This window comes from Elgaria multicarinata, chromosome 20, assembly GCF_023053635.1.
Source record: "Elgaria multicarinata webbii isolate HBS135686 ecotype San Diego chromosome 20, rElgMul1.1.pri, whole genome shotgun sequence".
Lineage (NCBI taxonomy): Eukaryota > Metazoa > Chordata > Lepidosauria > Squamata > Anguidae > Elgaria > Elgaria multicarinata.
In genome coordinates, this window is record NC_086190.1 from 15821057 (window position 1) to 15846954 (window position 25898).

Here is a 25898-nt window from a genome sequence, read left to right on the forward strand (position 1 = left end):
CATGTGCTGCTTTCTGGTCCCAGCTGGGTGTTCACACAGTAGCCAGAGTGTTGGGACTAGATATACCATTGGTCTGATCCAGCACGGTTCTTCTTAGGTGAAGCACAAACATATGGACAGATGCACATTCATAAGATAGCAACTGGATGTGCACAGAATGCTAACCCATGGTATGGGTCACGATGTGCAAATGCGGCCATGTTAACAAACCATGGCTGTTAACTACGAACAACCCAGAAAGAGAACCCATGGTTTGTTGTGAATTCTGGGTTGTTTAAACTGTGGGTTGTTGTTATGCCTGAACCCAGAACCGTAGGTTCTTCAGGAGTGATTTCACCAGGCTACAGAGGCAGTGGGCAGTGGTCCAAAACCCCAGCTGATCTACGTGCCAGTCCTAACATGTCACAAAAGGAGGTAGCAGGCGAAGGAGGAAAAAAGACATCTCGCGAATTGCTAAAACAGTTGGTTCAATCATCTACCAGACAAACCCTGGGTAGGGCAACAATTCACGGGTTAACTGGCAGCAGGTATAAGATTGCAGCCTTAATTAACTCTTTACTGAAGGACTGGTAACTTTTTAAGTTCAAACAAATACAAAACATCCCCAAATCTGTCCTATGTTTTCTTCAGTAAAAGACATATGAGAAGAATTCATTCAGCTTCTCTGCGCTCTCCTTATCCTCCTTTTTAGTACGGCCATCCAATCATCCCAACTGCCTCCCTAGCTGGTTTCCTGTTTCTCATATATTTAAGGAATTCTTTACTGTTGGCCTTGATGATGTAAGCGATAAGCATCTCAAAATGATTTTTTGCATCTTATCTGTGTCCCCTTTTGTTTTCCTCCTTTGGGCAAGATTTCCATTTTCTGAAGGAAACCCTCTTTTTTCTAGTAGCTGCCTTGACACACTGCTCATTAACCATGCCAGTGACTTCTTGGACTTGGTGCTACCTTTCCTACTGAGAGGTATACATTCTAGCAGGCCTTCTACCAGCGTTGATTTTAGTAAACCGCCCAGAGAGCTTGGGCTATTGGGATATATAAAAATGCAACAAATAAATAGTGGAACTCCAAGCATTTTGAAGGAGCTCATGGCTACCCTTTCGAAATTCTTTCACCAAGGACTTTCCTCTCTTAAATATGCACGGGATTCTGTCTTTTATTACCCTGCCTTTCCACCCCAAAAATGGCATTTAAGGTGTCTTACAGGCCCCATGCAAATCGATTAAAGCAATAAAACCATCCGTTATAAAACAAAACAAACGTTTTATTAATTTGTGGTATATATATGCCGCTGAATATATTAAAGACCCTCAGTGGTTTACAATATTAAAATATATTTAGATATATTAAAAATGCAACATTTAAAAGAAAACGTGATTGCAGAATAATAAAAACAAAAAAATTAATGCTTAGAGCATACCATGGCCCGCCAGGTATGCCTTAGTAAGGTGACCATATGGAAAGGAGGACCGGGCTCCTGTAGCGTTAACAGTTGTGGAGAAAAGGGAATTTCAGCAGGTGTCATTTGTATGTATATAGGACCTGGTGAAATTCCCTCTTCATCACAGCAGTTAAAGCTGCAGGAGCTATAGTAGAGTGACCAGATACAAAAGAGGGCAGGGCTCTTGCACCTTTAACTGTTGCGACGAAGAGGGAATTTCACCAGATGCTTCATGCATACAAATGACACCTGCTGAAATTCCCTTTTCTATGCAACTGTTAAAGATTTTGTGAACCGCCCAAAGAGCTTCGGCTGTGGGGCGGTATATAAACGTAATAAATACATAAAAAAGATACAGGAGCCCTGTCCTCTTTTCCATATGGTCACCCTACTTTAAGTCCGGAACCAACTTTTCAATTGCATGTTAAGACTACCCTATTTCTTCGATTCTAAGACGCACTTTTTCCCCATATAGACATCTCTAAAAATGGGGTGCGTCTTAGAATCACAGGTGTGTCTTAGGGTTTATTTTTCTGTTGGTGGTACTGAAATTAGTGTGCGTCTTACAATCGGTATTATATTTTAAATCTGCCCCATAACTCAAGTTCACTGGGAGGCTTACAAACAGTGGGGAAAAAGCTACAATGGCATTTTAAGATAAAAAAGTGCCATTTAAAATATTTAAATATCCTTTATTTTTTCGTGTCTCCCTCATAATATTAGTAATCATAATAATAATACATTTTTTTCGATTCTAAGATGCACTTTTTCCCCCATATAGACATCTCTAAAAATGGGGTGCGTCTTAGAATCACAGGTGTGTCTTAGGGTGTTTTTTTTTTCTGTTGGTGGTACTGAAATTAGTGTGCGTCTTACAATCGGTATTATATTTTAAATCTGCCCCATAACTCAAGTTCACTGGGAGGCTTACAAACAGTGGGGAAAAAAGCTACAATGGCATTTTAAGAAAAAAAAGTGCCATTTAAAATATTTAAATATCCTTTATTTTTTGTTTTATTATCAATAAAATTTCTAAGGGTGCAATCCTATGCATGTTCTGAAAGGAAGGGGGATCCTACAATTCCCACAAGCAGTTTTCTTCCGTGACTGAACATGCATAGGGTTAAGTCCTAAAAGGGGGCAAAGATTCGCCAGCCAAAAATATCCTGCACGACCCGCGCTCCCGCCGGACCCAGGAGGCGGCGGAGGCCGCCACGACTTCCCGGGCTTGACTCGCCCCCTCTCCCCGCAAGAAGGCTGATTTACACAGCCCGCCTGGCACGATCTTGCCCTTTCACGCATCTGTCACGAACGCCCCCGCGCGCCCCCGCTTCCCTCGACCACGAAGCCTTCTCTATAAGTAGCCCGAGCGGCCGCCGCAGAACGCAGGCAAACGGGGAGGAGAGAAGCGAAGGGGGCATGAAAGGCGGTCGTGGGGATGCCGAGACGCGGGAGACCCGGATCCTCCGCGCTCAGCCGGTTAAAAGCGCGCGAGGGGGGGACAGGGACGGACGGACGGACGGACTCCGGCCGGCTTATGCGCGCCTACTCGGAAGTAAAACCCCTTCCTCAACTGGGGCTTACTCCCAGGAAAAGCGTGCATCGGGGCCGCGGGACCGCGTCTACTGAAAAGAGTAAACCCATTGAAATGAACGGGAGCTGAATCCCGGAGAATATCGCCCGCGGATCACAGGCGGTGGCGCTTCGCGTGCATGTGAGAAGGGGGCGGATCCGTGCTTGCTGGAAGAGGAGGAGCGGCGGCGGCGGCGGCGGCGGCAGCAGCAGCAGTGGGAGAGGTCACGGAGGAGGCGGAGAAAAGGCGCCGACCGGAGCCGCCGACCTGAACCTGCGCTCCTTTTATTGCTCCTTTTTCCACGCGCGCCGCCCGAACGTTCGAAAGAGGCACCCCGAGCGGCGACGCGATTGGCCAGCCGGCGTTCCAAAGACTGTTACTCAGCGTTCTGATTGCGAGTCCGAACGTTCTGAAGGCGCTCCCAACGTTCTGAAGCTCGCCACCCAACGTTCGAAAGCGGCTCCCAACGTTCGGAAGGGGCTGCGGGAGGCGCCGACGGCTCCGCTCTCGCTCGCACGCGGCCGGCTGCCTGCTGCCTTCCCTTCCCAGCCGCGGTTCCGTTTCCCTCCCCTGCTTCAAGAGCGGCCATGGAGGGAGTCGGCGCCTTGCTGGCCGGTTACCCTACCGCCGGCCTGGCTGGGGGCTTGGGGGTGACCGTGTGCGCCGCCGGGGGACTACTGCTGTACAAAATCGCCCGCAGGTAAGCCGCGCAAAGGCTTTTAAAATCCCCCATGCATGTTTCTAGTCCCTTTTTTTCTTCTTCTTTTCCTCCTTTTTTTTTTTTTTTTTTTTTTTTAATCCCACCACGCGGCTTTATCCAGCCCTGTCTGAGGCAGGCATGGCTCGGAGGCGAGGCCCGGATCGGCTGGGCGGGGCTGCCGCCTTCGCTGGCCTTGATCCGGCCTTGGAGGAGGGACGAACGCGGCTTTTTTAGCCTTCTTCCGGGCGGGTTTTTGTTTGGAGGGCAAGAAAGCGAGCGATTGAGGACGCGTCTAAACCCAACAAAGAGCCTCGAGGCACCTTGAGGCTTCCCCAACCTGGCGCCCACCAGATGTGTTGGAGTGCAGTCTCCATAATCCCCAGTCTGGGGGGTTATGGGAATCGCAGTCCAAGACAGCTGGAGGGCGCCAGGTTGGGGGACGCTGCTAGTAAGGACTTGAACCATTTAATTCCGGCGTCCGCTTTTTGTGGGATATATTCACTGACTTTTTCAGCTGCAAGGAGCGATACGGAGATTTCAAGGATTGCATACAGCACAATGGATGGGATTGTAAAAAAATAATAATTAAAAAAGGAGAAAGTGACAATCGCGTTATTTATCTCCTATCTCCCCCCCACACACACACACAATTCCCTTTCCTGGATCAGAAATTCCTTGTGATAAAAGGGATGCCCAGAACGTGTGATTGTGAGGTTATTTGTTACTTTTTAAAAATCATTTTGTTGGGATTCAGACCTAGCATGGTCAAGGCAAGCCTTCCCCAACCTAGCGCCCTCTTGGTGTATAGGACTCCCACCCCATCGTCCCCTGCGCCAGGGTGATGGAGTTTACATTCCCCTACATCTGAAGGATACTAGGTTGAAAGAACTGAATCTGGGATCTTTTGCATGCAAAGAGCATCCTCTGTTGCTGAGCCCTGTGGTCCTTCTCCTAAAAACAAAGGTGCGATTCCGGTCCTCATGGTTTCTGGATTAAGAGCAGATTTAAGCCGCCTTACAAGCGCAGCCAACTGGTCTATTTAGTATTGTCAGCACTGACTGGCAGCAGCTGCTGTCCCAAATATCAGGCAGGAATTTTTCCAGGCGTACCTGGAAATGCCGCGGAGCGCACCTGAGTCCTTCTGCATGCAAAACAGGAGCTACAGCCCTTCCTCGTATCTATAGCATTATTAATACTTTTATTGTTATTATTATTAATATTGATAACATTATTAGAAATATAAGATATAATTTATGTGATATTAATTGAATATACCCGTACTTCTTCGATTGTAAGACGCCATCGATTATAAGATGCACACTAATTTCAGTACCACCAACAGAAAAAGAAACACCTGCGATTCTAAGACGCACCCCATTTTTAGAGATGTTTATATGGGGGAAAAAGTGCGTCTTAGAATCGAAGAAATAGGGTATTGCATTAATATAAGATAAGATACTCTCTTCACAAAGTATTTCCTAGCCAGTTTATTTTTCTTTTTTAATGGTGAGGTGTAGTGGCTAGAGTGTTGGACTGGGAGTCGGGAGACCTGGGTTCGAGTCCCCATTCAGCCATGGAAACCCACTGGGTGACTTTGGGCCCAACACACATTCTCAGCCTAGCCTACCTCACAGGGTTGTTGCTGTGAGGATAGAAACAGAGAGGAGGACGAGGATTATGTACGCCGCCTTGGGTTCCTTGGAGGAAAAAAGGTGGGATGTAAATGTCATAATAAAAATAAAATAAAATATGTAAAGGAGATAGACTAACAACAGTATTTTCAAAATATATTTCGTGCTAAACGTTTCGGCTTCAGTAGCTGGGATGTTAAGTGGATACCAAGAGTGGGAGCTCAAAACGCTGGAAGATGAAAATACTAAGAAGTAAAAAAGGTTTGAGTGGTATAAAGCTTAAAACTTCTCTTCCTCTTTAAGGGTGCGATCCTATGCGTGTTTAGACAGGGGGGAAAACTCTCAGTATGTCTGGCTGGGGAATGCTGGGAGTTGTAGTAGGGTTTTTTCTGTTTAAACACGCATAGGATTGCACTCTTAGTTGCCTGGTTATGGAGTCAAGTTTTGGGGTCACACAGAGCTCTGTGTCTCACAGAGCTGCTCTGCTTTCATTGGAGAAAATACCCCTTTGAAACACGTTGAATTCTTTTTTTTCTTTTCTTTTTTGATGCTGTACATTGGTATAAGTTTTATGTTGTGTTAACTGTTTTGATTTCCCACTCAAAGAACCCTCGAGCTGGAGGGCGACTATGAGAGAACAGATAATAACAAGCATTTTGTAGAGAAGCATAGAATCATAGAATAGCAGAGCCGGAAGGGGCCTACAAGGCCATCGAGTCCAACCCCCTGCTCAATGCAGGAATCCACCCTAAAGCATCCCTGACAGATGGTTGTCCAGCTGCCTCTTGAATGTGGTTCAAGGCTGATCACGATACATTATTGTTTTAGAATCATTACGACGTCCCTGTAAGGCAGGCTGGTGGTGTTATTGCCATGTTGCAGGTCGGAGGCTGCCCATGGGGTGTGAAGAACCTCCCCTGCTTTCAGTGGGACTTACTTTCGAGTAGACCTGTATGAGACAGAGTGGTCAGTCTCTCAGCCCCTACTCTCTGATGTTCACGAAGTGTAAAACTTCCAGCGAAGCAGTTTTGATTTCTTTTCTTTCTTTCTTCTCAATGAAACCAATTTGATCTTGGATTTTATGGGGTAAATACTTCGCCCCAGGCGGGGCGCTGTCATTTCTGCCTTCTGGTGCAGAGGAATGACAGGATAAAGCCAGCAGAAAAGCAACCCTCCCGAAAAGCAAACAGTGAATTTTTCCTTGCAGGCAAAAGATTAAATTTGGCCTCTTTCATCTGATAGCATGTTCTTGGTGGAATGAAAAGAATGAGTTTTGTTGTGGGGGGGACAGCTTTCCTGTGTACAGCGGGGTTTTCTCTCTCCCCCGCCGGCCGCAACCTGCTGTTGGGTAAACAGAATTCCTGGAAGAGGGTTTGAAAATGCTTGCCGCCAATTTCAAGTTTGTGTTTGTTTTGTGGGTGCAGCCGTGCGCTCCCGACAGTGTCCCCCAAAGTTCTGGCAGCTGAAGCGCACACTCCCCCCCCCCCAATTAAAATCAAAGGCATGTTCCGCTCTTGTGTCTTGCACCTTTCCTTTTTACAAAGCCCAAAAGGAACTCTCCCTGACTCCTGTGTTTCTCCATGAATGAGCGTTCCGGACATGCAGGGGTGCGACGGGCAGAGTCCTCTCGGGGCGACAGGAAGCAGCTAATCCTGCTACCTCTGAGGGTTATTTCCATGCAGCTGCTGCTCATGCAGAGGCTTGGAAGAATTCCCATTCTGGCAGCAGTCCGTTGCATGGAAATGGGGAGGGAGGGTGCAACGGCAACTCATGCAGGGGTGCGGTTTTTGTGAATGGGAGCTTTGCTTGTTATTTCGTCGGGCCAATTAATTGTTCTGTTGTGCACAGTGCAGCCTGGGAATTAATGCACTACAAAGAGTAAATGGCGTCTGTATTTACTCAGGGCTCTCAAAGATGATGGGGAAAGGTTATCTTCACAACAGCCTTTTGAGGTAGGGTAGGTGAAACGGTGGCTTGCCCAGGGCTCTCTGCTGAGCTTTATGATTTCCCAGCCGTCTTGCTTACAACAACACCCTGGCTCTGTGCCTTATGAAACAATTCCCCTTATTTGGGATGCTTTTGCCTTCCCGTTATCTTTCATCTTTGCTGTTACAGGGACGTTCATTGAATTTCTGCACCCGCTTGCGTTTTGAAGCACAGACGTCGGGCACAAATTATTAAGTGGAGGCATTTCCAGGCAGCATGAGTGCAAGGAGAAGTACCTCCTAAATTGCACTCTGCCTTGAGTCCCACTTTCTTGGTAGAAAGGCAGAATACAACTCAAATAAAGAAAATAGAATTTGCACGTCCAGCTAAATATTTGAATGTTGCTTTTCCTATCTATTCTCCCGCAGGGAGGAGGCAAAAAGGAAAACGGCAGTAGTGTTTACCTTCTCGCAGTAGTTTTGCTCCCTGTTCTTCAAGGGCAGATGAGCCAGGAAGATTTTCCAGCCGGAGAGCCACCACTCGAAAGGCCCTGCTTGTTTCTGCCGAATTTGGCGTTTCAAAAGATGGGGCGGGTGGGTAGCAAAGTTGGGTGTTTGACATATCAAAATTGGCAGGGCGGTTTATTGTTTTATTTATCATTATCTCGATGTCCTGGTTCTTTATCGTTCCATCGATGTCCCGGTTTACATGATCCGTTGCCACCGCCTTCATTTTTTCACGGAAGCAGGAACGACCTCTGAGCTGAGGGCGTAGGCTGCCCAAAGTTGCGGTGAAAACAGCGAAGTTTTGCTTTCTTAGACAAATTAATGGTGGGGAGGGGATATAGTTACAGTAAGCCAGATTCCGGCTAGACATCAGGAAAAACTTCCCGGCTGTTAGAGCAGTACAACAATGGAACCAGTTACCTAGGGAGGTTGTGGGCTCTCCCACTCTAGAGGCCTTCAATAGGCAGCTGGGCAACCCTCTGTCAGGTATGCTATAGAGTGGATTCCTGCATTGAGCAGGGTGTTGGACTCGATAGCCTTGTAGGCCCCTTCCAACTCTGCTATTCTATGATATCTGTCCATGGCTATCGGTTGTGATGGTTTGGTACGTCCGCCATGTACATGGGCAGCAGACCTCTGAAAGACCAGCACTGGGCACACACACAGGTGGGAGTTGTGCGCTCCTGAATTACATGGGAGCATTGACATGTTGCCCTCATGTCATTGCTTGTAAAATTGCCGCTCTCTCAGAGACACGGTGCTGGGGCAGACAGACCTCGTGCTGATCCGACAGAGGGCTTCTTAACGATGCACTGAGCTGTCTGATAATTCTGTCTGTTGTCCTACTTCGGGGTCGTTTTCGCTGGTTGCTTTGACGCAAGCCGAACTGACAAACATCAGACAAAAATAACCCCCAAAATGGGCCTTCTATATGTCTTGGATTTCAACTCCCATCAACCTGAGCCAGCATACAGGAATGCTGGGAGTTGTGGTCCCAAAAATCTGGGAGGCTGCTGAAAACAATTTTGCTTCCATCGTCATTGTGTCTGCAAGTGGAGGGGATTGAGAATTCTCTGAGCTTTCTAAAGCCGTTTTTCCGGAGCTCCGGATGCTGTAGGGTCAGGAATGTAGTGGTGTGGGGGAGATTAGAACTTCTTAGTCTGAAAAGGAAGAGCCCCCACTTTGCCGTAATTTGTCCGAAGGGGAGATTTGATCCTTTTCCAGTCTTTTAACCTTAATTTAAGGTACCCAAAGTGGCTTGAAATTCCCATTTGGGTCTGGCTTGTTGTCTGCTGTTTGGTGAAGTGTTAAATCTGTCTCTTGGGGCAACTTTCATGTATAACAGGGGAGCAGAACGTCAGCTCGAGGGCTGCACCTGGCCCTCCGAGATTCTGCCAAGAGCCATGCCCCGTTCACCCTATCACCAATCATTGGGTTGTTTCCCGGCTTTTGTGCCATTTTCTCTCTCCCCCCCATGTACTAAAAGGTTGAAGCGCCTCAACCAGCAGCAAGGGCGCTAAGCTAAAATACGCCGCCATTTTTTGCCCCGTCTCTTTGGCTCCACCCACCACTGGAATGCTAGCATCCCGAGAGCTTCTCCGGAACGGTATTCTGCCTTTGGGCTCAGAAAGGAAGATTAGCGACATCAAGAGAAGAGGGCGCCGTGAGCTCTTTTTGGTTGTTCTGAGAAAATCTGCAATTGATTAATTTTTCTGGCAGCAGAGATTTCAGGCATTTGGTGTTTTTTTACCAGGGCTGGATTATCGAATAGGGTAATAAGGCCTCAGCCCATGATTTTTGTAATACAAATTTACGGAATTCTCCCTTAAAATTGGCTCTCTCAGAAACCTGGCCTGGGGACTATGATTTTCTTAATTCTTCCCACTTAATTTGAGTTAATTACATATGTGATTTATAGAACCAAATATGCTCCACAGTTCCTGCATATAGTTAAATGAGATGTATAACAAAAGTTAACGTGCCCTATAATAACAGTGATCTATGAAGGGGACAGACGATAATAAAAGCCAGCAATAAAACAGTTTAAAAGCAGCTGCGTGTTTTTAAAAAAACTCATAAAAATCAGCGTGAAAAAGCAGAATAAAAGTAGAAAGATGACATGTAAAAATAATAATCCGTAAAGGCTAAATAGGACGTTCTTAGCACTGCTGCAGAAAACAAGGAACAGGCCAGTATGTACCTCCTTTGGCAGGTAAATCGGGAGGCAGCAACCGAGAAGCCTGTGGGTTTAGAACTGACAAGAGGTCCTCTCTATAGCGCATGTTTCCTGCAGTGGCTAAGGAGAGGGCCTTTTCAGTGGTGGCACCTGGTCCGGCATTTTTGTCCTAAGCTTTTCACAATGGCCCAAGTGCTTTTTCTAGATCTTTGCACCTCTGGCAGACACACCTTTGAGCGTCTTCTGTTTTTACGCCAGGGTTTATTTCGTGATTGTGTTTCACGGTTTTACGTTTCCTTCTGCGCGCGCACACACACACACCCCGGAGCACTTCAGCGACCGGGTGACAGAAACGGGATTAAATAAATGATGTTTTGGTTGGCGTCCGTCTGTGCATTCATTCAGCGGAAACAGCTGTGCGAGGCCTGAGCCAGCTGGGGACGTGAGTCTTGGCGCTGGGCTTGAGTTCCTGCAGATGGGAGTTCCAGGCGTCTTTTTCCCCACTGGTTTGCATCAGCTGGTGACACCAACAGCTGTAGTTCAAAAGAGCCCTTGTGGTGGAACCGTGTGGAAACAGACAGGAGGCAACTGCACGGAATCTAAAAGCTATTTTGACTTTGCCAAGACCAGGCATTGCAAAGATGGTGGAGTTGCTCATGGAGAAACCACCTGATGGCTTGGCTTCTCCGTCAAGGGTTTTGTGTTGTTGAGTTCCCCATGCACCATCCTAAATCAGGCATGCAAAGGGGTCCTGTTGGCCTTCCTCATCTCCCGGCCTCTTAACAGGCAGAGCTTCAACAGATAGAGTTTCCTCCGTCTTCTCTCTGTGCCTGGTTGATTTGGGATGGCTCGCCCACAGCTTCCAAGGATTTATTGGGCCTGTTCAGACAACACACCAAGCCATGGTTAGGCTTCTAGCCCTTTTACAGCAAAGGGTTAGTGACCGTGTTTAAGCCAGATTCCAGTTGGACATCAGGAAAAGCTTCCTGACTGTTAGAGCAGTATGACAATGGAATCAGTTACCTAGGGAGGTTGTGGGCTCTCCCACACTAGAGGCCTTCAAGAGGCAGCTGGACAACCATCTGTCGGGGATGCTTTAGGGTGCATTCCTGCATTGAGCAGGGGGTTAGACTCGATGGCCTTGTAGGCCCCTTCCAACTCTGCTATTCTATGATTCTATGTAGCTGCCGTGTCTAGCCATGGTTCACATGACACGCTAAGCAGGGTGGATAAAAATCAATGATTTTTAAAATTTAAATCGGATTTTATTAATAAAATGCATTTTGAGGAAAAATCTATCTAAAGTTAGTTTTCTATTTAAGATACATTATAGTCCAAAAGTTATTCATCATGAAATAAGGATTAGTTTTTAATTATGTAGCATGAGGCTGTTTAAATTTTTTGGTTAAATGAATTCCATTAATCAATTCACAATGTCATGCTCTTCCAGAGGTTTCTGTAAGATTATTTTTCTCCTTCCGATAAAGTACAGCAGAAAAGTGGTCCAAATATGAATGATTAACCTATTAAACTGGAGATAGTTCGCCTCGCAATAATTTCATAATTATCTAATAGTATAACCAAATCTGTATTTTTTTGATATGACCGTAAAACTAATCTGAAAAGTTGCTGTTCTAAAAATGAAACCTTCATCTGGTTGTAAATATGAAGATTATACCAGCAAGAGTGAGTCTTTGGTAACTCTGAGTTGTGTAAAATATAGTGAGGAAGAGTGCACATGGGGGGGGCAGTCACATGATTCAATCGAGTCTTTCTGACGCTAAGACGTAATGTTTAGGTCAAAATGCTTAACCACCATGGCTTAGTGTGTCGTCTGAACAGGACCGCTGGGTTTCATTTGGAACGCTTCTCTATTGCCTTATTTGCCAAGGTGGTATGCGCCAATCTAAAACGAGAAACGCTTAACGCAAGATTTTCCGTTCAAAGATTTTTTTAAAGTATTCTTGGACGCTTTTTTTTTTTATCAGCCCCCTGCCCTAAAGGGTTAACGCTCAAGTGGCGCGCGTCTGCTTCACAAGTGTTCATTGTAACGCATGAATCCCTCTTTTCTTCTTTCTTGTGCCCCTACCCCAAACCCCGGATAACGCACGCCGCCTGACATAACTTCAAACAACTGTTGGGCCGCATCTGCCCTCGTCACTCTGCGCGTGAACTGTTTACAGTGTTCCTCTTAGCTCTGGTTTGGGACAGTGACTCTTCCCTATCCAGAAGGCCTTCTTGAAAATCCAACCCAGTCCTGCCTAGATAGCTATGTGGCTTTTTAGCCTCCTGGGCCTCTGCGTCGTTATTTTTTTATTATCATTTTATTTTATTTGTGATAGTTATATACTGCTAAATGTAATAAAATCCTGAAGCGGTTCACGTATAAATATGGAAATCCCATTTATTATTATTATTATTATTATTATTATTATTTATTTATTTATATAGCACCATCAATGTACATGGTGCTGTACAGAGTAAAACAGTAAATAGCAAGGCCCTGCCGCATAGGCTTACAATCTAATAATCTTATTTAAAGTATAATCTTAAGAACACAACGTTGAAAACAATTCCAATAAAATGAAACATGCAGCAGTAGGATGGAGCGGCACAATTAATTTAATTGCAGCCCAGGGGAAACCTGGGTGAACAAGTGTGTTTTCAGGAGGCATTTGAAGAATGCCATATTTTCTGCCTCCGTTATGAGGGAGGGCAAAAAGAAATACTCAAGTTTATAACCCACCTTTTTTTCTCTTGCAAGTAAACCAAGGTGGCTCACGTGGTTCTCCTCTGCATTTTATCCTCCCAACAACCTTGTGAGGTAGGTGAGGCTGAGAGTCAGTGACTGGCCCAAAGTCCCCCAGTGAGCTTCCATGGCCAAGTGGGGACTTGAACCCAGGTCTCCTGAGTCCCGGTTCAATGCTAACCATTATGCCACACTGCCTCTTCCACGCTTACTGCTCTCCATCTACAGGGGCAAAGAGCACCTTTTATCAGCTTAGGTTGATATACCAACTACGCCCTTATCTGGACAGAGATAGCCTAGCTACAGTTATCCATGCTCTGATAACCTCTCGTTTGGATTACTGCAATGTGTTATACGTGGGGCTGCCTTTGAAAACGGTCCGGAAACTTCAGCTGGTACAAAACAGGGCAGCACGGTTACTAACAGGGACTGGCCGGCGAGATCACATCACGCCAGTCTTTTTACAACTTCATTGGCTGCCAGTCCAGGTCTGGGCCCGATTCAAAGTGCTGGTATTGACATTCAAAGCCCTAGACGGTTTGGGGCCAGGTTATTTGAAGGAACACCTCCTTCCATATGTACCTGCCTGGACCTTAACATCATCTACAGGGGCCCTTCTCCGTGAGCCCCTGCCAAAGGAAGTGAGGCAGGTGGCTACTAGGAGCAGGGCCTTCTCCGCTGTGGCACCCCGGTTGTGGAATGAGCTCCCCAGAGAGGTCCGCATGGCGCCTACACTGTACTCCTTTCGTCGCCAGCTGAAGACCTTTTTATTCACTCAGTATTTTAACACTTCGTTTTAACTTAAATTTAAATTTTACAGTTCTAACTCCGTATTTTAATCTTATATCAATTTTGCTGCGTGGTTTTATCCTGGTTGTGCTTTTTATACTGTATTTTGTATTTTGTGTTTTTAACCTGTTGGTTGTTTTATTGTTGTTTTAATTTTTGTGAACCTCCCAGAGAGCTTCGGCTATTGGGCGGTATAAAAATGTAATAAATAAATAAATAATTTTGGGGGGCAGAGAGGGAAAGTAATTTTCCCTCTTGTCTGTAATAAAGAAAGGAGGGATGGAAGTCTCTCGTGGTTGCCAGGCAACTGTGGGACTGTGCCCTCCAATTGCTTCCAGGTCAACCCGCAAGCTTTTCAGAGAGCAGGCCCTGTGGTTGCTAAGCAACCACAAGAGGCTTCTTTTCTCTCAGGCCTAGCCATCATTTCCTGCAGAGCACATCCTGTGGTTGCTAGGTAACCGCAGAATACTTCCATCCCACCGCCCTCTCCCGGGAAGCATCTTCTGGGTTGCCTAGCAACCACAGGTTATGCTTCCTAGGCCCTTGAAGGGGTTAGGTGGGAGCGGCCTGCATTGCTAGGCAACCTCGCGATGCTTCTGTCCTTCTCCCCATCTGGGCCTATCCATTGGTTTTAATAGTGATGGCTACGAGTCATGACAGTTATAAGTTAGGGTGACCCTATAATATATAAGTGGCCACATACCCCTGAATTACCAGTTGCTGGGGGGACTGGGAGGATGTTTGCCCTCGGGGCCTGCTTGTGAGCTACCCCAGTGGCCTCCGGCCAGCCGCTTTGGGGAACAGGAATGTGGGCTAGATAAACCTCTTCTTATATCTTCGTGACTACATCCTGGAATTTTGCCACTCAGGAGGTAGGCTAGCCAAGTAGCTCTTTTCCCAGGACTGGGGATGTCTAAGAAACCTGCCACCGATTCAAATGAATTAGGATTTCTAATTAAATCTGTAGCGAAGGTACATAATAACCAGATGTTCAGCTGCTGCAGGAGATGGTTCAGAGAATAAAAGAGTCAAATGTTGTTTGTTCTTAGATGGGGACATCAATACCGCCCTACGCTTCTCTAGCGCACAGATGTACCTATTTGTGTAAAGGGTTTTTGCCTGGGGCAGGAAGACAAACTTAACACCCAACACGAAATTTAGCTATGGGATTCACTGCCACAAGACGGAGTGATGGCCACTAGTTTGGATGGCTTGAAAAGGGGGGTTGGCAAAGTCCTGGACGAGGATAAGGTTATCAACGGCTACTAGCTTCCAAGATCAGAGGCAGTGTTCCTATTATTATTATTATTATTATTATTATTATTATTATTATTATTATATTTATTTGTATCCCACCTTTTGCCCAATACTGGGCCTCAAGGTGGCCTTACAAAATTTAAAACACGTACATTTTAAAACCTAGGAAAAGAAATATCCCAAAATTAAAATACAATACAATATTGAAACATTAAAGGTTTAAAATACACGACAATTTTACAAGTCCTTAACATAGATGGAGGACCAGATTATTCTCCAAAGGCCTGCCTGTGCACACTGGTTGCTGGGGAACATGGGTAGGAGGGCACTGTTGTACTTGGGTCCTGTTTGCAGAATTCCCACGGGTCGGCCGCTCTGTGCTGGACTAGATGGGCCCGTGGCCTGATCCAGCAGGGCTCTTCTTATGTTCGTATGACCTTAGTGTTACGTCTTGACATTTAGTGATTTAGGATTAAAACCTATGTAGCGGGAGGTCCTTTTGGGGCAGGCTATGTAACTGTTGGGGGGGGGGAACCCATTTTGCCGATTCTTCCGTATTCCGCAACTGCTGAATTGATTCCTCGGCATGCCCTCCTTGAAGGGAAGTGGAGGCCGCGCTGCACAGGGAGTAGAGCACCAATCTTTGCATGTTCAGTCACCTCCAGTTGCTTTGACCTGAAGCTGACGCTGTTGAAGCAACCTGTGTTGTCTGGCGGCTTGCATGCATGAAATGGCTCTCGCCAATCAAAAGAGGTCTAAACCAGAGGTAGGGCCACGGGTGCCTTTTGACTGCTTTGGACTACAGCTCCCATCGTCCCTGACGTTGGCCCTGCTGGCTGAGGCTGGCGGGAGGTTGTAATCCCAAAACATCCGGAGTGCGGCATGTTGTCCATCCCAATTACAGCCAGGAGATGAAGGAGAATGGGACCTGGAACCAGAGAAGCCCTGGCGTTTCTGCTTGTCCTGTACTCCAGGGCTGTCAAACCTCTTTCAGACCGAGGGCTGAATTCCATTTCCTGAAGGCAAAAGGGGTGGATTTTAGCTTCAAGCACTTACTGCCAGGAATGAAGTCTTTTAGAACGGGGAGTGGGGATTGCAGAAAAGCCAAGTTAGAGGAAAGGGCGTGGCCCTCTGAGGAGCCCCCATGAATTTGCACTCCTGAGCCTTTGCACATCTTTGAAATGACACGGCTGTATCCATCTCTCTCTTAACCTTTCAGGGCCCATCCTGATGTGTAAAATCTGACGCTGTACCTTTTCTTTCCTCCTTTCTCCCGCTCGCCAGGAAGAAACCCACACACATGACTGTGAACTGTTGGTTCTGTAACCAAGACACTGTAGTGCCGTATGGCAACCGCAACTGCTGGGATTGCCCCAACTGTGAGCAATATAATGGCTTCCAAGAGGTATGTCTCGGGATTGCTATCCTGTGGGGATGAGGCTAAATTGTCCTATTAACCACCCTGCCTCCCCACCCCACCCCCAAAGTGAGTCAGTTCTGTTAACGGGCCACTAATGGACATCTAATTTCTCTTCCCTCCGCATCCCCTTTTCCTTTTGTGTCGTGCCTTTTTAGATTCTAAGGCTGCGTGGCAGGGGCTGTCTTGCTTTTGGGGCTGAGGAGCTGGTCCCGTTCCACTTTGCGTGGGGCCACGATCTGCGGACCAGCGCGCGGTGCGTAGAGCCCTTTTCAGTAACGGACGGCTTCTCTTTGTCGATTCCCTTGGCAGAACGGAGATTACAACAAGCCCATTCCGGCGCAGTACATGGAACACCTGAACCACGTCGTCTCCGGGGCCAGTGCCTTCTATGACCCGACGAAGCCCCAGCAGTGGGTCAGCAGCCAAGTCCTCCTTTGCAGGAAGTGTAACAACCACCAGACTGTGAAGATCAAGCAGCTGGCTTCCTTTACACCCAGGGAGGAGGTAGGATCCCCGTTTGCGGGGGACGGGGAGCAGAACCAAAACGGCGAGAACAGGGGCGGGGGACCTCTTGGGGGCTGCATTCCAGGGTGGGCAGAGCCAAAATAGCCACCTATTTTAGCCCAAAGCTCTTAACGCCAGTGTCATGTCTAACCCCACTGCGCCTGTTTTGGGAGAAGATGTTTCAGGTAATCAATCAGAATCAGGTTCAGAACTAGAAGCCAGCCTGTACCAGTGGGGGAAGAAGCTCTCACAGGCGATTGTCAGCCCTCTCCAGAGCTTATCTTCTCAAGGCCAAATCCTACACACTCAGTGCAAAGTGAGCCTTCTTCCGGAGGTGAGCATCCCGACAACCTAGCTGATGCTAGGGTCCGCTGAAAGCTCAAGCGCACGGGGCGGAAGGAAGGCGTGAGAAAGTCAGTTCGATTATACCAGAAACTGCCTCCGCACCAGGCAGTCTGAAGTTTGGGAAGTGGCTTCCTTTTCTTCTTGAACAGACAATTGTCTTGCTTAGTTTGCATAGTTTTGCCTAGGGGAACGTTTCCCAGAGGTTAGACTCTCTTCAGGTAGAAGAGACGTTTGTTGCTTAATAAAAGCTTTGTGGATGACTCAGCAAGCCTCGTTGTCCCATCGAAGGCAGGAGTGTTCTGAGAAACACGACAGCCAGTAGTGAACCTAAAGGGTGGGATAAAAATGCTAAAATAAATAAATAAATAAACATTCAGACAAATTAAGGCTTGGGAGAAGCCTAGGCGGACAGGTCAAAGCACATGACGGGTCGCAGTCCATGCCAGAGGGAAGGGGCCACCACTGAGAAGGCCCGTTTTTGGGTTGCTGCCAGACGAGGCTCTGCAGGCTGTGGTAGAAACAGCCTGGCCTCCCCTTAAGGTTGTATGGACTGATGGGCCCTAATAGAGGGAGGTAATTTTTCAGGAAACCTGGTCTACGTTGTATAGGGCTTTATATGCCGATAATAAGGCCTTGAGCTTGGCTTGGGAGGGCATTGGCAGCTCTTTCGACGTTAGCCGCCTGTTCCAAACCGGCTTAGGTTTTTTTGTGTCCCTCCTTCTCCCTCCTTCCGTCTCCAGCCGGCAAACACCGGTGGGCGTCTCCCCGCTTGAAATGAAATGTCTTCCCCAGTTATTTCAGATGCCATGGCAACCGGCCGGTGGGTGCTGGCAGCCAAGGCTACGTTACTCCACCCCGGCTGTAACACAAGAAGCTTTTTGTCTTGGCGGGCCTCAGGGCAAAGGGAACCCGTATGGCCGAGTGCACGTGGGTCTCTGGAACCTTTTGGGTGTTTTTTTTCTTTTTCTGGGTTGAGTTTCCAGGGGAAGAATCGCTGGAAAGGGAAGGAAACCCACGGCTGGTAGTTCTTTGTCAGCGCCCAGACAGAGCGGAGTTCCTTTTGTTCCCGGTTCTGCTTCAATTATTCGTTTGATTTATACGTCGCCCTTTCTCAGAGAGCTCAGGGCTGGCTAATAACCGTTCTCAGCAGTGTTGACGTTCTTGCAGTGCGAGGCCCGGGTTCCATTTCACGGAAGCTCTTGGCAGCCGCGTTCTGGTGGCGGGCAGTGCCAATGGGGTCAGGGCCATTTTTATTTTTAAAAAAAGCGTATTTTAGTTTAAAACTCTTAGCTCAGCCACTGTAGAGTCATCGCAGTTTTTTAGAACGGCGGGCAAACTGCGCAAAAGGGCAGGACGCCTACTGGTGGGTGGGGCCAGAGATCGGAGGCGTGGCCTTGGGGGGAAACGCTGGAGGACCGGATTGGGACCTCAGGAGGCTGACTTGCTGGCCTTAGGAGCCTTAAACAAAGTTTATTTGTTTATTTATGTAAAACATTTGTATTAATATGTCATTAAGATCTCAGGGTGGCGTACAGAGAAAAGCATACAGTATAAAACAATTAATATACACAGCTAAAAACAAATTAAACCATGAACCAAGTTAAAGCAGTACATAATTTAAAAGCAATAAAAACAGTTTAAACAATGTGCCATCTTAGAGAATGTAACCATTAAAGGCTTTGTTAAAAAGCCGTGTTTGCACTTGGAAAAAAAAGGAGAGGAACCTCTCGTGCATTACTGACTCTTGGAGGGATGCCAGCTTTCGCTGACGTTTTCTTGGCAGGCCTTATAGCGGGGTGGTTTGCCGTTGCCTTCCCCGGCCATTATTACCTTTCCCCCAGCTAACTGGGTACTCATTTTACCGACCTCGGAAGGATGGAAGGCTGAGTCGACCCGAGCCAGCTGCCTGAAACCAGCTTCCGCTGGGATCGAACTCAGGCCGTGGGGAGAGTTTTGGCTGCAGAAACTGCTGCTTTACCGCTCTGTGCCACAGTGTTGGCACTGGTCGGGCCTCCAAGGGGAGGGCATTCCACAGTCGGGGTGCCACAACAGAGAAAGCCCTCTCCCTTGTCCCATCATAGCGTATGCGTTATGCTGGTATGTTGGCCCCGCCCCTTTGGCCACACCCACCACTGGAATGCGGCCCCCGAGACCTTCTCTGGAATGGAACGCGGCCCTCGGGCGGAAAGAGGTTCAACACACCCACACCGGGTTATATGGATCGGTGGGGGATTGAACCTGCCAGCTAAGTGGTGGCTCTCCCACTCTCAGGGCAAATACGACGAAGAGATCGAGGTGTACAAGCACCACCTGGAGCAGACCTATAAGCTGTGCCGCCCGTGCCAAGCCGCGGTGGAATACTACATCAAGCACCAGAACCGTCAGCTCCGTGCCCTCCTGCTCCGCCAACACTTCAGCCACCGGAAGACGGACAAGACCTACATGCAGGTAGAGTAGTGGTGGTCCTCGTCCTGCCAGGACGGGCCGCGACGGCCGCGGATTCCTTCCAGGTGTTCCCCAGAGAATGGCGCCCACAAAAAGACAACCCCGGAGTAGGGGTTGGGGTCGGGTTGCCATTAAGCCATGGGTTGTTGAATCGTGAGTTGTTGCGTCGTCTGAACCCAGCCACGCTAACAAACCGTGGGTTGTGAAACCACAGACTCTTTTATATACTTTTTAATGTTTCCTTTTTAAAAGCTTTTGTAAACCGCCCAGAGAGCTGCTGTTATGGGGCGGTCTATAAATGTAGGAAAGGAAAGGACCCTCTCGTGCAAGCACTGAGTCATTGCTGACTCTTGGAGGGACGCCAGCTTTCGCTGACGTTTTCTTGGCAGGCCTTAAGAGCGGGGTGGTTTGCCGTTGCCTTCCCTGGCCGTTAAATAAATAAATAAATAAAAATAAACAACCCGCAGTTCATACCCTCAACGACAAACCGTGGCTTCTCTTTGTGGGTTGTTCGCGGTTCATGGCTGGGTTCAGACCACACAACAAGCCAGAATGCCACAACGACCCACACTCAACCCCTACTCTGGCTTGTCGTGTTGTGTGATCCAGGCCAATCAGTTGGGTTCTGCCCGCCAAGGAGTCATGGAAGCTGACCCCTCTGTACCTGCGAGGGACCCCACCCTGCTCAATACGCGCCTGTCCTTCGCTTCCGCAGAGTTTCTACGCTGCGGCGTCTGCCTCCGCCACCACACCGAAGCAGGTCATTGCGCTGCGCTTCTTGGCCTTCCTCAGCTGCGCCGTCCTCGTGGCGATGGCCTTGTACGGGTCGGGCAACCCCTTCTCCCCGGGGCCCGCCAGCCCTCCTGCTCCGGCGAGTCCGGGGCCCGCCAAGAACGGGACCGGAACACCACCTACACCACCTTCCAATAACGACACTCTGCTGGACTTCTTCGGCTGGCAAGAGGTGGTCCAGCTGTTGCCGGAGCAAGCCTTGGAGACGCTGGGAGACGCCTGGTCCTACGGGAAGAACCACCAGACGGCCGTGGTGGTCCTCGGCCTCCTGACGTGTTTTCTAGCCATGCTGTTGGCGGGACGGATCAGGTATCTGTTTCTTTGCATTTATAGTTCATTTCAACATTTTTTTTTATTCATTTCTCCCCCCCCCCCCTTTTTACTGTAAATTTAACAAAACGAAACCAAATCGTGACGAGAAAAAGGAACAAGGAATTATATTCTTAGAAATATCAATATTTTGTAAACCGCCCAGAGAGCTTCGGCTATGGGGCAGTATATAAATAATAATAATAATAATAATAATAATAATAATAATAATAATAATACGTTAAGTACAGCCTTCTTTAAAAAGAAGGAAATTACACATAAGTTTCAAGAAAAGCAGACCAATTATCCATATATTTGTTTAACTTTTGTAAACCGCCCAGAGAGCTTCGGCTATGGGGCAGTATATAAATAATAATAATAATAATAATCCATCAAGTACAGCCTCCTTAAAAAAAGAAGGAAATTACATATAAGTTTCAAGAAAATCAGACCAATTATCCATATATTTGTTTAACTTTTGTAAACCGCCCAGAGAGCTTCGGCTATGGGGCAGTATATAAATTTAATAAATAAATATATTTGTCCATTTGCGAGTGGCGCCTACGTACCCCCTGTTCAAACAATGATCATTTGCTATATTTTTATACCGCCCCATAGCGGAAGCTCTCTGGGCGGTTCATACGTTGGGATACCCCAGCGCTATCGATGCCTTAACGAAGGAATTGGAAATTACGTCTCGCCTGTGTTTTGTCTTGATTTGCAGCATGGGCTATGAGTCCAGTTGAACTTCTTAAGGGATGTTGATTCTAAAAGGTTCTAAAGATGGCTCTTAAAGGATGGTTATTTCCGTAGCATCGGGGTGGGCCTCTGGCTTCCCTCGGGCGTGACCCGCCTTCCCCGTCACACATTGGGCCCGTTCAGACGACTCGTCAGGCTCTGTGGTTAGCGAAACACTGGTTCTCCAGGGTTAAGCACTAACCGCAAGCCGTGCCGTCGCACACAGCTCTTTAAGCCACGGTTAGAGCCGCTAATCCTGCTGCAGACAGTCCGACTGTGGCTCGTGAGTGAGCCGGGTTTAGCAAAACGCGTCGCTCAAGACCCCTCGAACCCTGCTGCTTAACCAAAAGCCTTAACCAGCAGGGTTTAAGACGTCTTCTGAACAGGCCCGACGTTTTGTACGTGCCACGCATCCAGCTGAGGCCACCTCTGATGCCTGTCCCCCCCCCCCCCCAACCCTTCTCCCCACAGGCTCCGGCGGATCGACGCCTTCGCCTCCGTCCTCTGGCTTGTGGTGATGGGCCTCCACCTGGCGGAGAAGTACCTGCAGGCCGACACCCCCAGCTGGCTGGACACGGCCAAGTTCTCCACCACCGCCCTGTGCTGCCTCGTGGGCTTCGCCGCGGCCGTGGCCACGCGGAAACCGACGGGCCAGCGGAGACCCCGGCCCCGAAGGTCAGAGCCCGAACAGTGACTATGGGGGGAGGAGAAAAAATATATCCACGCCTTCAAATTCACGACTGCCGCTTGTGCTTCTCTTTCCTTTGCCACCGCTACCTTTTTTTTCAGTTCATTTGGTTTCTCTTCCCCGTCTTTCTTTTTCTTTAAGCAACGGCGAAGAGTCTCCTTTCTGCTTCGGGCCTGCTGGCTGTAGCGGGCGCTGCCGATCTCTGTGTCGCTGCCTCGGTTCTCCCTCATTCTACATCCAACTCCGAAATGCATCTCTTAACCCAGGTCATCCGTCCCACTTTCGTTCGCTATCGGCCTGGAGATCCTACTCTCTCCTTTTGCGTGGTGTATACCTGCGTGTACGTTTCACTACGTTAGCCGTTACCTTAGGGGGCAGTCCTACGCATGTTCAGACGGGAAAAAGAAAAAGTCCTACAACTCCCAGCATGGGAATGCTGGAAATTGTAGGACGCTTTTCGGTCTAAACACGCCCCACGATTGCGCTACAGCTGCAAATCTGCTTCGCCACCGTTTTCGTCGTCGCGGCTTTCCCGAAAGGATCCCAAGACGCGTGTATTTTTTAATCGATTTATTTTGCGAGGGCTCAGACTTCGTGGCCGGGATGGCTGCGGCGCGCCACGGCACCGCGCTTCCCGGCATTCCTTGGCCGGTTGAGAGCCGCAATCGCGAAAACGGGATCGAAACTGGTTTAAATGGGTCGTGTAGACACGCTCTGCGGAGTGCCTTTGGGGGGGGGGGTCGTTTTCAGGTTGTGTGCAGTGAGTTTTTTGTTTGGCGTGTCTTCTTTTTATACTGACTTGCGTTTTTAAGGCCGCACTTCATCGCAACACTACAAAGCCCTTAATGCAGTGGAGTTTTGAGAGGATGGAGGGGGACACACATTTCCCCCCCCCAACAGCCTTCCTTGCTCTTAATTACCTGTCCTCAATTAACGGCGTGCTGCCTCCTTTCTATCCCTTTAACATAATGTCCAGTAGCAGGGATTATTGGGATATATGGTTTAATTAAGCAATAACTCTTCCTTTCGATCAAAAGTTGCGTTTTTTGAAGCCGGGGCTATCTCACGTCTTTGCTACATGTCCGCACTTGTGCCTTTTCCCCCATTCCAAATCCTGGTAGCGGAACGAGAAACGCAAGGGGCAGCTTTAATATTTAACATTTACAGTTGTAGCCTTGGGCCAGTGCTAGGCCGCACGGAGCCACTAGGTGGCGCTTCACTTGCCCGCTCAGTCATCTTCCAACTCTGGACACTTCTGGCTCTTTTGTCCGAGTTGAACTCGCACGAATTTTGACGGTGCAGAAGACTCTTTGAGATTCCTGTGCCCGTCAGTTTCCCTTCCAACCGGCCTTATGCAGCTGAGGTGCCAGCAAAGGCTCAAAAGACACGCGTGTTACAACTTTAGTGCTTTTGTACGGCCATGCAGGGAGCCATGGTTCTCAGCACTGCCAAAGATGGCGACCTCGTGGTCTGGCTAATAGCGGTTTCAGAGGGCAAACGGTGTGACGACGGTAGCTAGCCATAGAGCGATCTGACCGAAATATCTAGTTCCTGCAAACCGTAAGGCACGGTTGAGCCACATCCAGGCCTACAAATCCCATTAGCTCTAGCCAGCATGGCCAAACTTGGGGGATGTTGGGAGTTGTAGGCCCTCAAGTTGCCCTTTCCTGGTGTAAGGCCTTGTAGGTCCGCCCTGTGTTTTTCATGCACTTCCCAAAGGATCCATTTTTCTTCCTGCCTCCCATTCCCATCTACATGTCCTCTGATTTTTTGGGGGGGTGGGGAGTCCGGGGAGGGGGAGAGAGAAATCAGTGCCCAACCTGTGTGGTGTCTGGGTAGGTTTTCCAGTGAACCGGAATACCCTATCTCACTTTCCCTGCCTGGTTTGGACGTGCGTTTGCCTTATGAACTAATATGCTGTCCAATATTTGGTGTGTGTTTTAAATAAATAAATAATTATTATTATCATTGTTATTTCTATAGCACCCTTTTTAGCACGCAACCAATTTAAAATTAATTTTTTTAAAAAAACATTAAGGGCAGAATCCTATGCATATTTAGACGGAGAAAAAATAAATCCTACATAGCCTCCGTGCTTTGGGGGGGGAGGGCTTCACCAATGCTCCCAGATCTTCCTCTGCGCCTCCATTGGATATGCAGTCTTGGACATGTGAACACCTTGGAATCAGTGGAGGCTGGTGGCCCCGACGTTAGTGGAGCTGTGAATCCTCTCTGGGTTTCAGCCAGAACTCTAAAGGCGCTGTCCAAGCTGCAGGACCCAACCCCCAAAGTGGGTTCAAGCAGCATGGATAGTGCCTTTAGAATTCTGACTAAAACCCAGAGCAGATTCTCAGCCCCAATGACATCAGAGCCACCAGCCTCCGCTGGTTAGAAAATAAAGCAGCATTGCATAACACACCCAAAATTGCGTCAGTCCGTCAAACTGGGAAGCTGAGGTGCATGCAAGGGGCACACACGTCGTGTGCAGAGTTTCTGTGAGCTGCACAGCCCGTATTTTAAACTTTGCAGGCATTTAAATACTCTTGCATCCTTGGGCTGCTGGCCTGGTTGGCACAGAATGCTAACCCATGGTTTGGGGGGTTGTGTTCCAGGTTGTTGTGATGTGCGAACACAGCCGTGGCGACAAGCCCTGGTTTGTTAGCCACAAGCCACCCCAAAAAGGGAAGCTATAGTTTGTTGTTGGGTGGTGAACTCTAGGTAGTTTAAACCATGGGTTGTTGTTACGTGTGAACCCAGAACCAGGGTTGTTCGTGGGTGTTTTCACCAGGCAACAGAGACGGTGAGCAAGAGTGGTAAAAAAAACCAAATAAAACCCAGCTGTTCTGCACACCATTACTCCCATTTATGGGCGAAATTCGGCAAAAGAGGGGGGAAATAAACAAGCCAGGGAGTGAAAAGACAAACCATGGCTTGTTCGTTTGTCTGTTGGACAAACCATAGTTAAATAAACTACGGGTTAGTGTTATGTGTCTTCCCTCCTCTGCGAGAACCGATGAGCCCTGTCTCGTGTTGCGTGGAAGCCAGGCAGCCCAGTTTCTCTCCGGTAGGGCGAAGCCAAGTTTGTGGGGTTCAGCCTGGACTCCTCCAAGCCGCTGGGGGGCACCACCTCACAGAAACCCAGGCCGCCCTGACGCAGGGGGGAAGGCGTGACAGCTTGCGTTTCTCCAGGGCTTCTTGCATTACTGCGCGTGAGCCGCGTGAGAAAAAGCCACGCTCCCGTGGCTTTTTCCCACGCCCCCAACGGAGTGGGGGAAGACGCCCATTATACTAGTTTGCCCCATATTCAAAAGATGCAGAAAGCAGCTGATTTGGAGGGACTCGTCCTCTTCTTGACCCTTGATGCATTTTCTCCTCCTTTGCTGCTCTGGACGTCTTTGCATGCTCTTTTCCTTCTCTTTTTTCATGTGTGTGTTTGCCTTCCTATTAATTTTTTCCCCGTTGATTTAACACACGACCTTCTTCCATTTCCCTTCCTTTCTCATACATCCCCTTCCGGCAATGTCTTTTTGATACCTCCCTATGCCTCTTTTCTTTTTTCAATGCAGCTTTAATTTTGATTTTTTTTTTTTAATCATTTGTTTTGTAAAATAAGCACACGCAACATTGCCATGAAATGAAGGCGGCAGAGTTTAGCTTAGTCTCGTTAGCCGGTGCACATATATGTAACGTTGAGTGGGATTATTTATTCTCAAATATTACTATATGTAACGTGTATATCACTGAAACGAACAGCTCTGCGCTGTTTTAAAAAGATTTTTCGAGGGGGAGTTCTGAAAATTTGAAGGCGGGCGGGGAGAAAAGGGGGACGCACACCCCGTTTTGCTTGCTTGTGCATTCAACGTGCACCAAGCAAAGTGTAGCTTTATTTCCCCCACCCCAGGCGAGGA

General features: G+C 48.1%; 1 protein-coding gene across 1 annotated transcript in view; it reads left to right on the forward strand.

The window, feature by feature from the left end:
• Window positions 1–3597: 3597 nt before the first annotated feature.
• Window positions 3598–25898, forward strand: part of TMEM201 (transmembrane protein 201) — a 37664-nt gene continuing 15363 nt past the window's right edge. The window contains exons 1-6 of the mRNA XM_063145520.1: window positions 3598–3715; window positions 16034–16154; window positions 16479–16673; window positions 19290–19466; window positions 20179–20564; window positions 21774–21977. Coding sequence (XP_063001590.1) covers window positions 3603–3715; window positions 16034–16154; window positions 16479–16673; window positions 19290–19466; window positions 20179–20564; window positions 21774–21977 — 1196 coding nt within the window. The 5' untranslated portion in view covers window positions 3598–3602. The remainder of the gene's footprint in view (window positions 3716–16033; window positions 16155–16478; window positions 16674–19289; window positions 19467–20178; window positions 20565–21773; window positions 21978–25898) is intronic.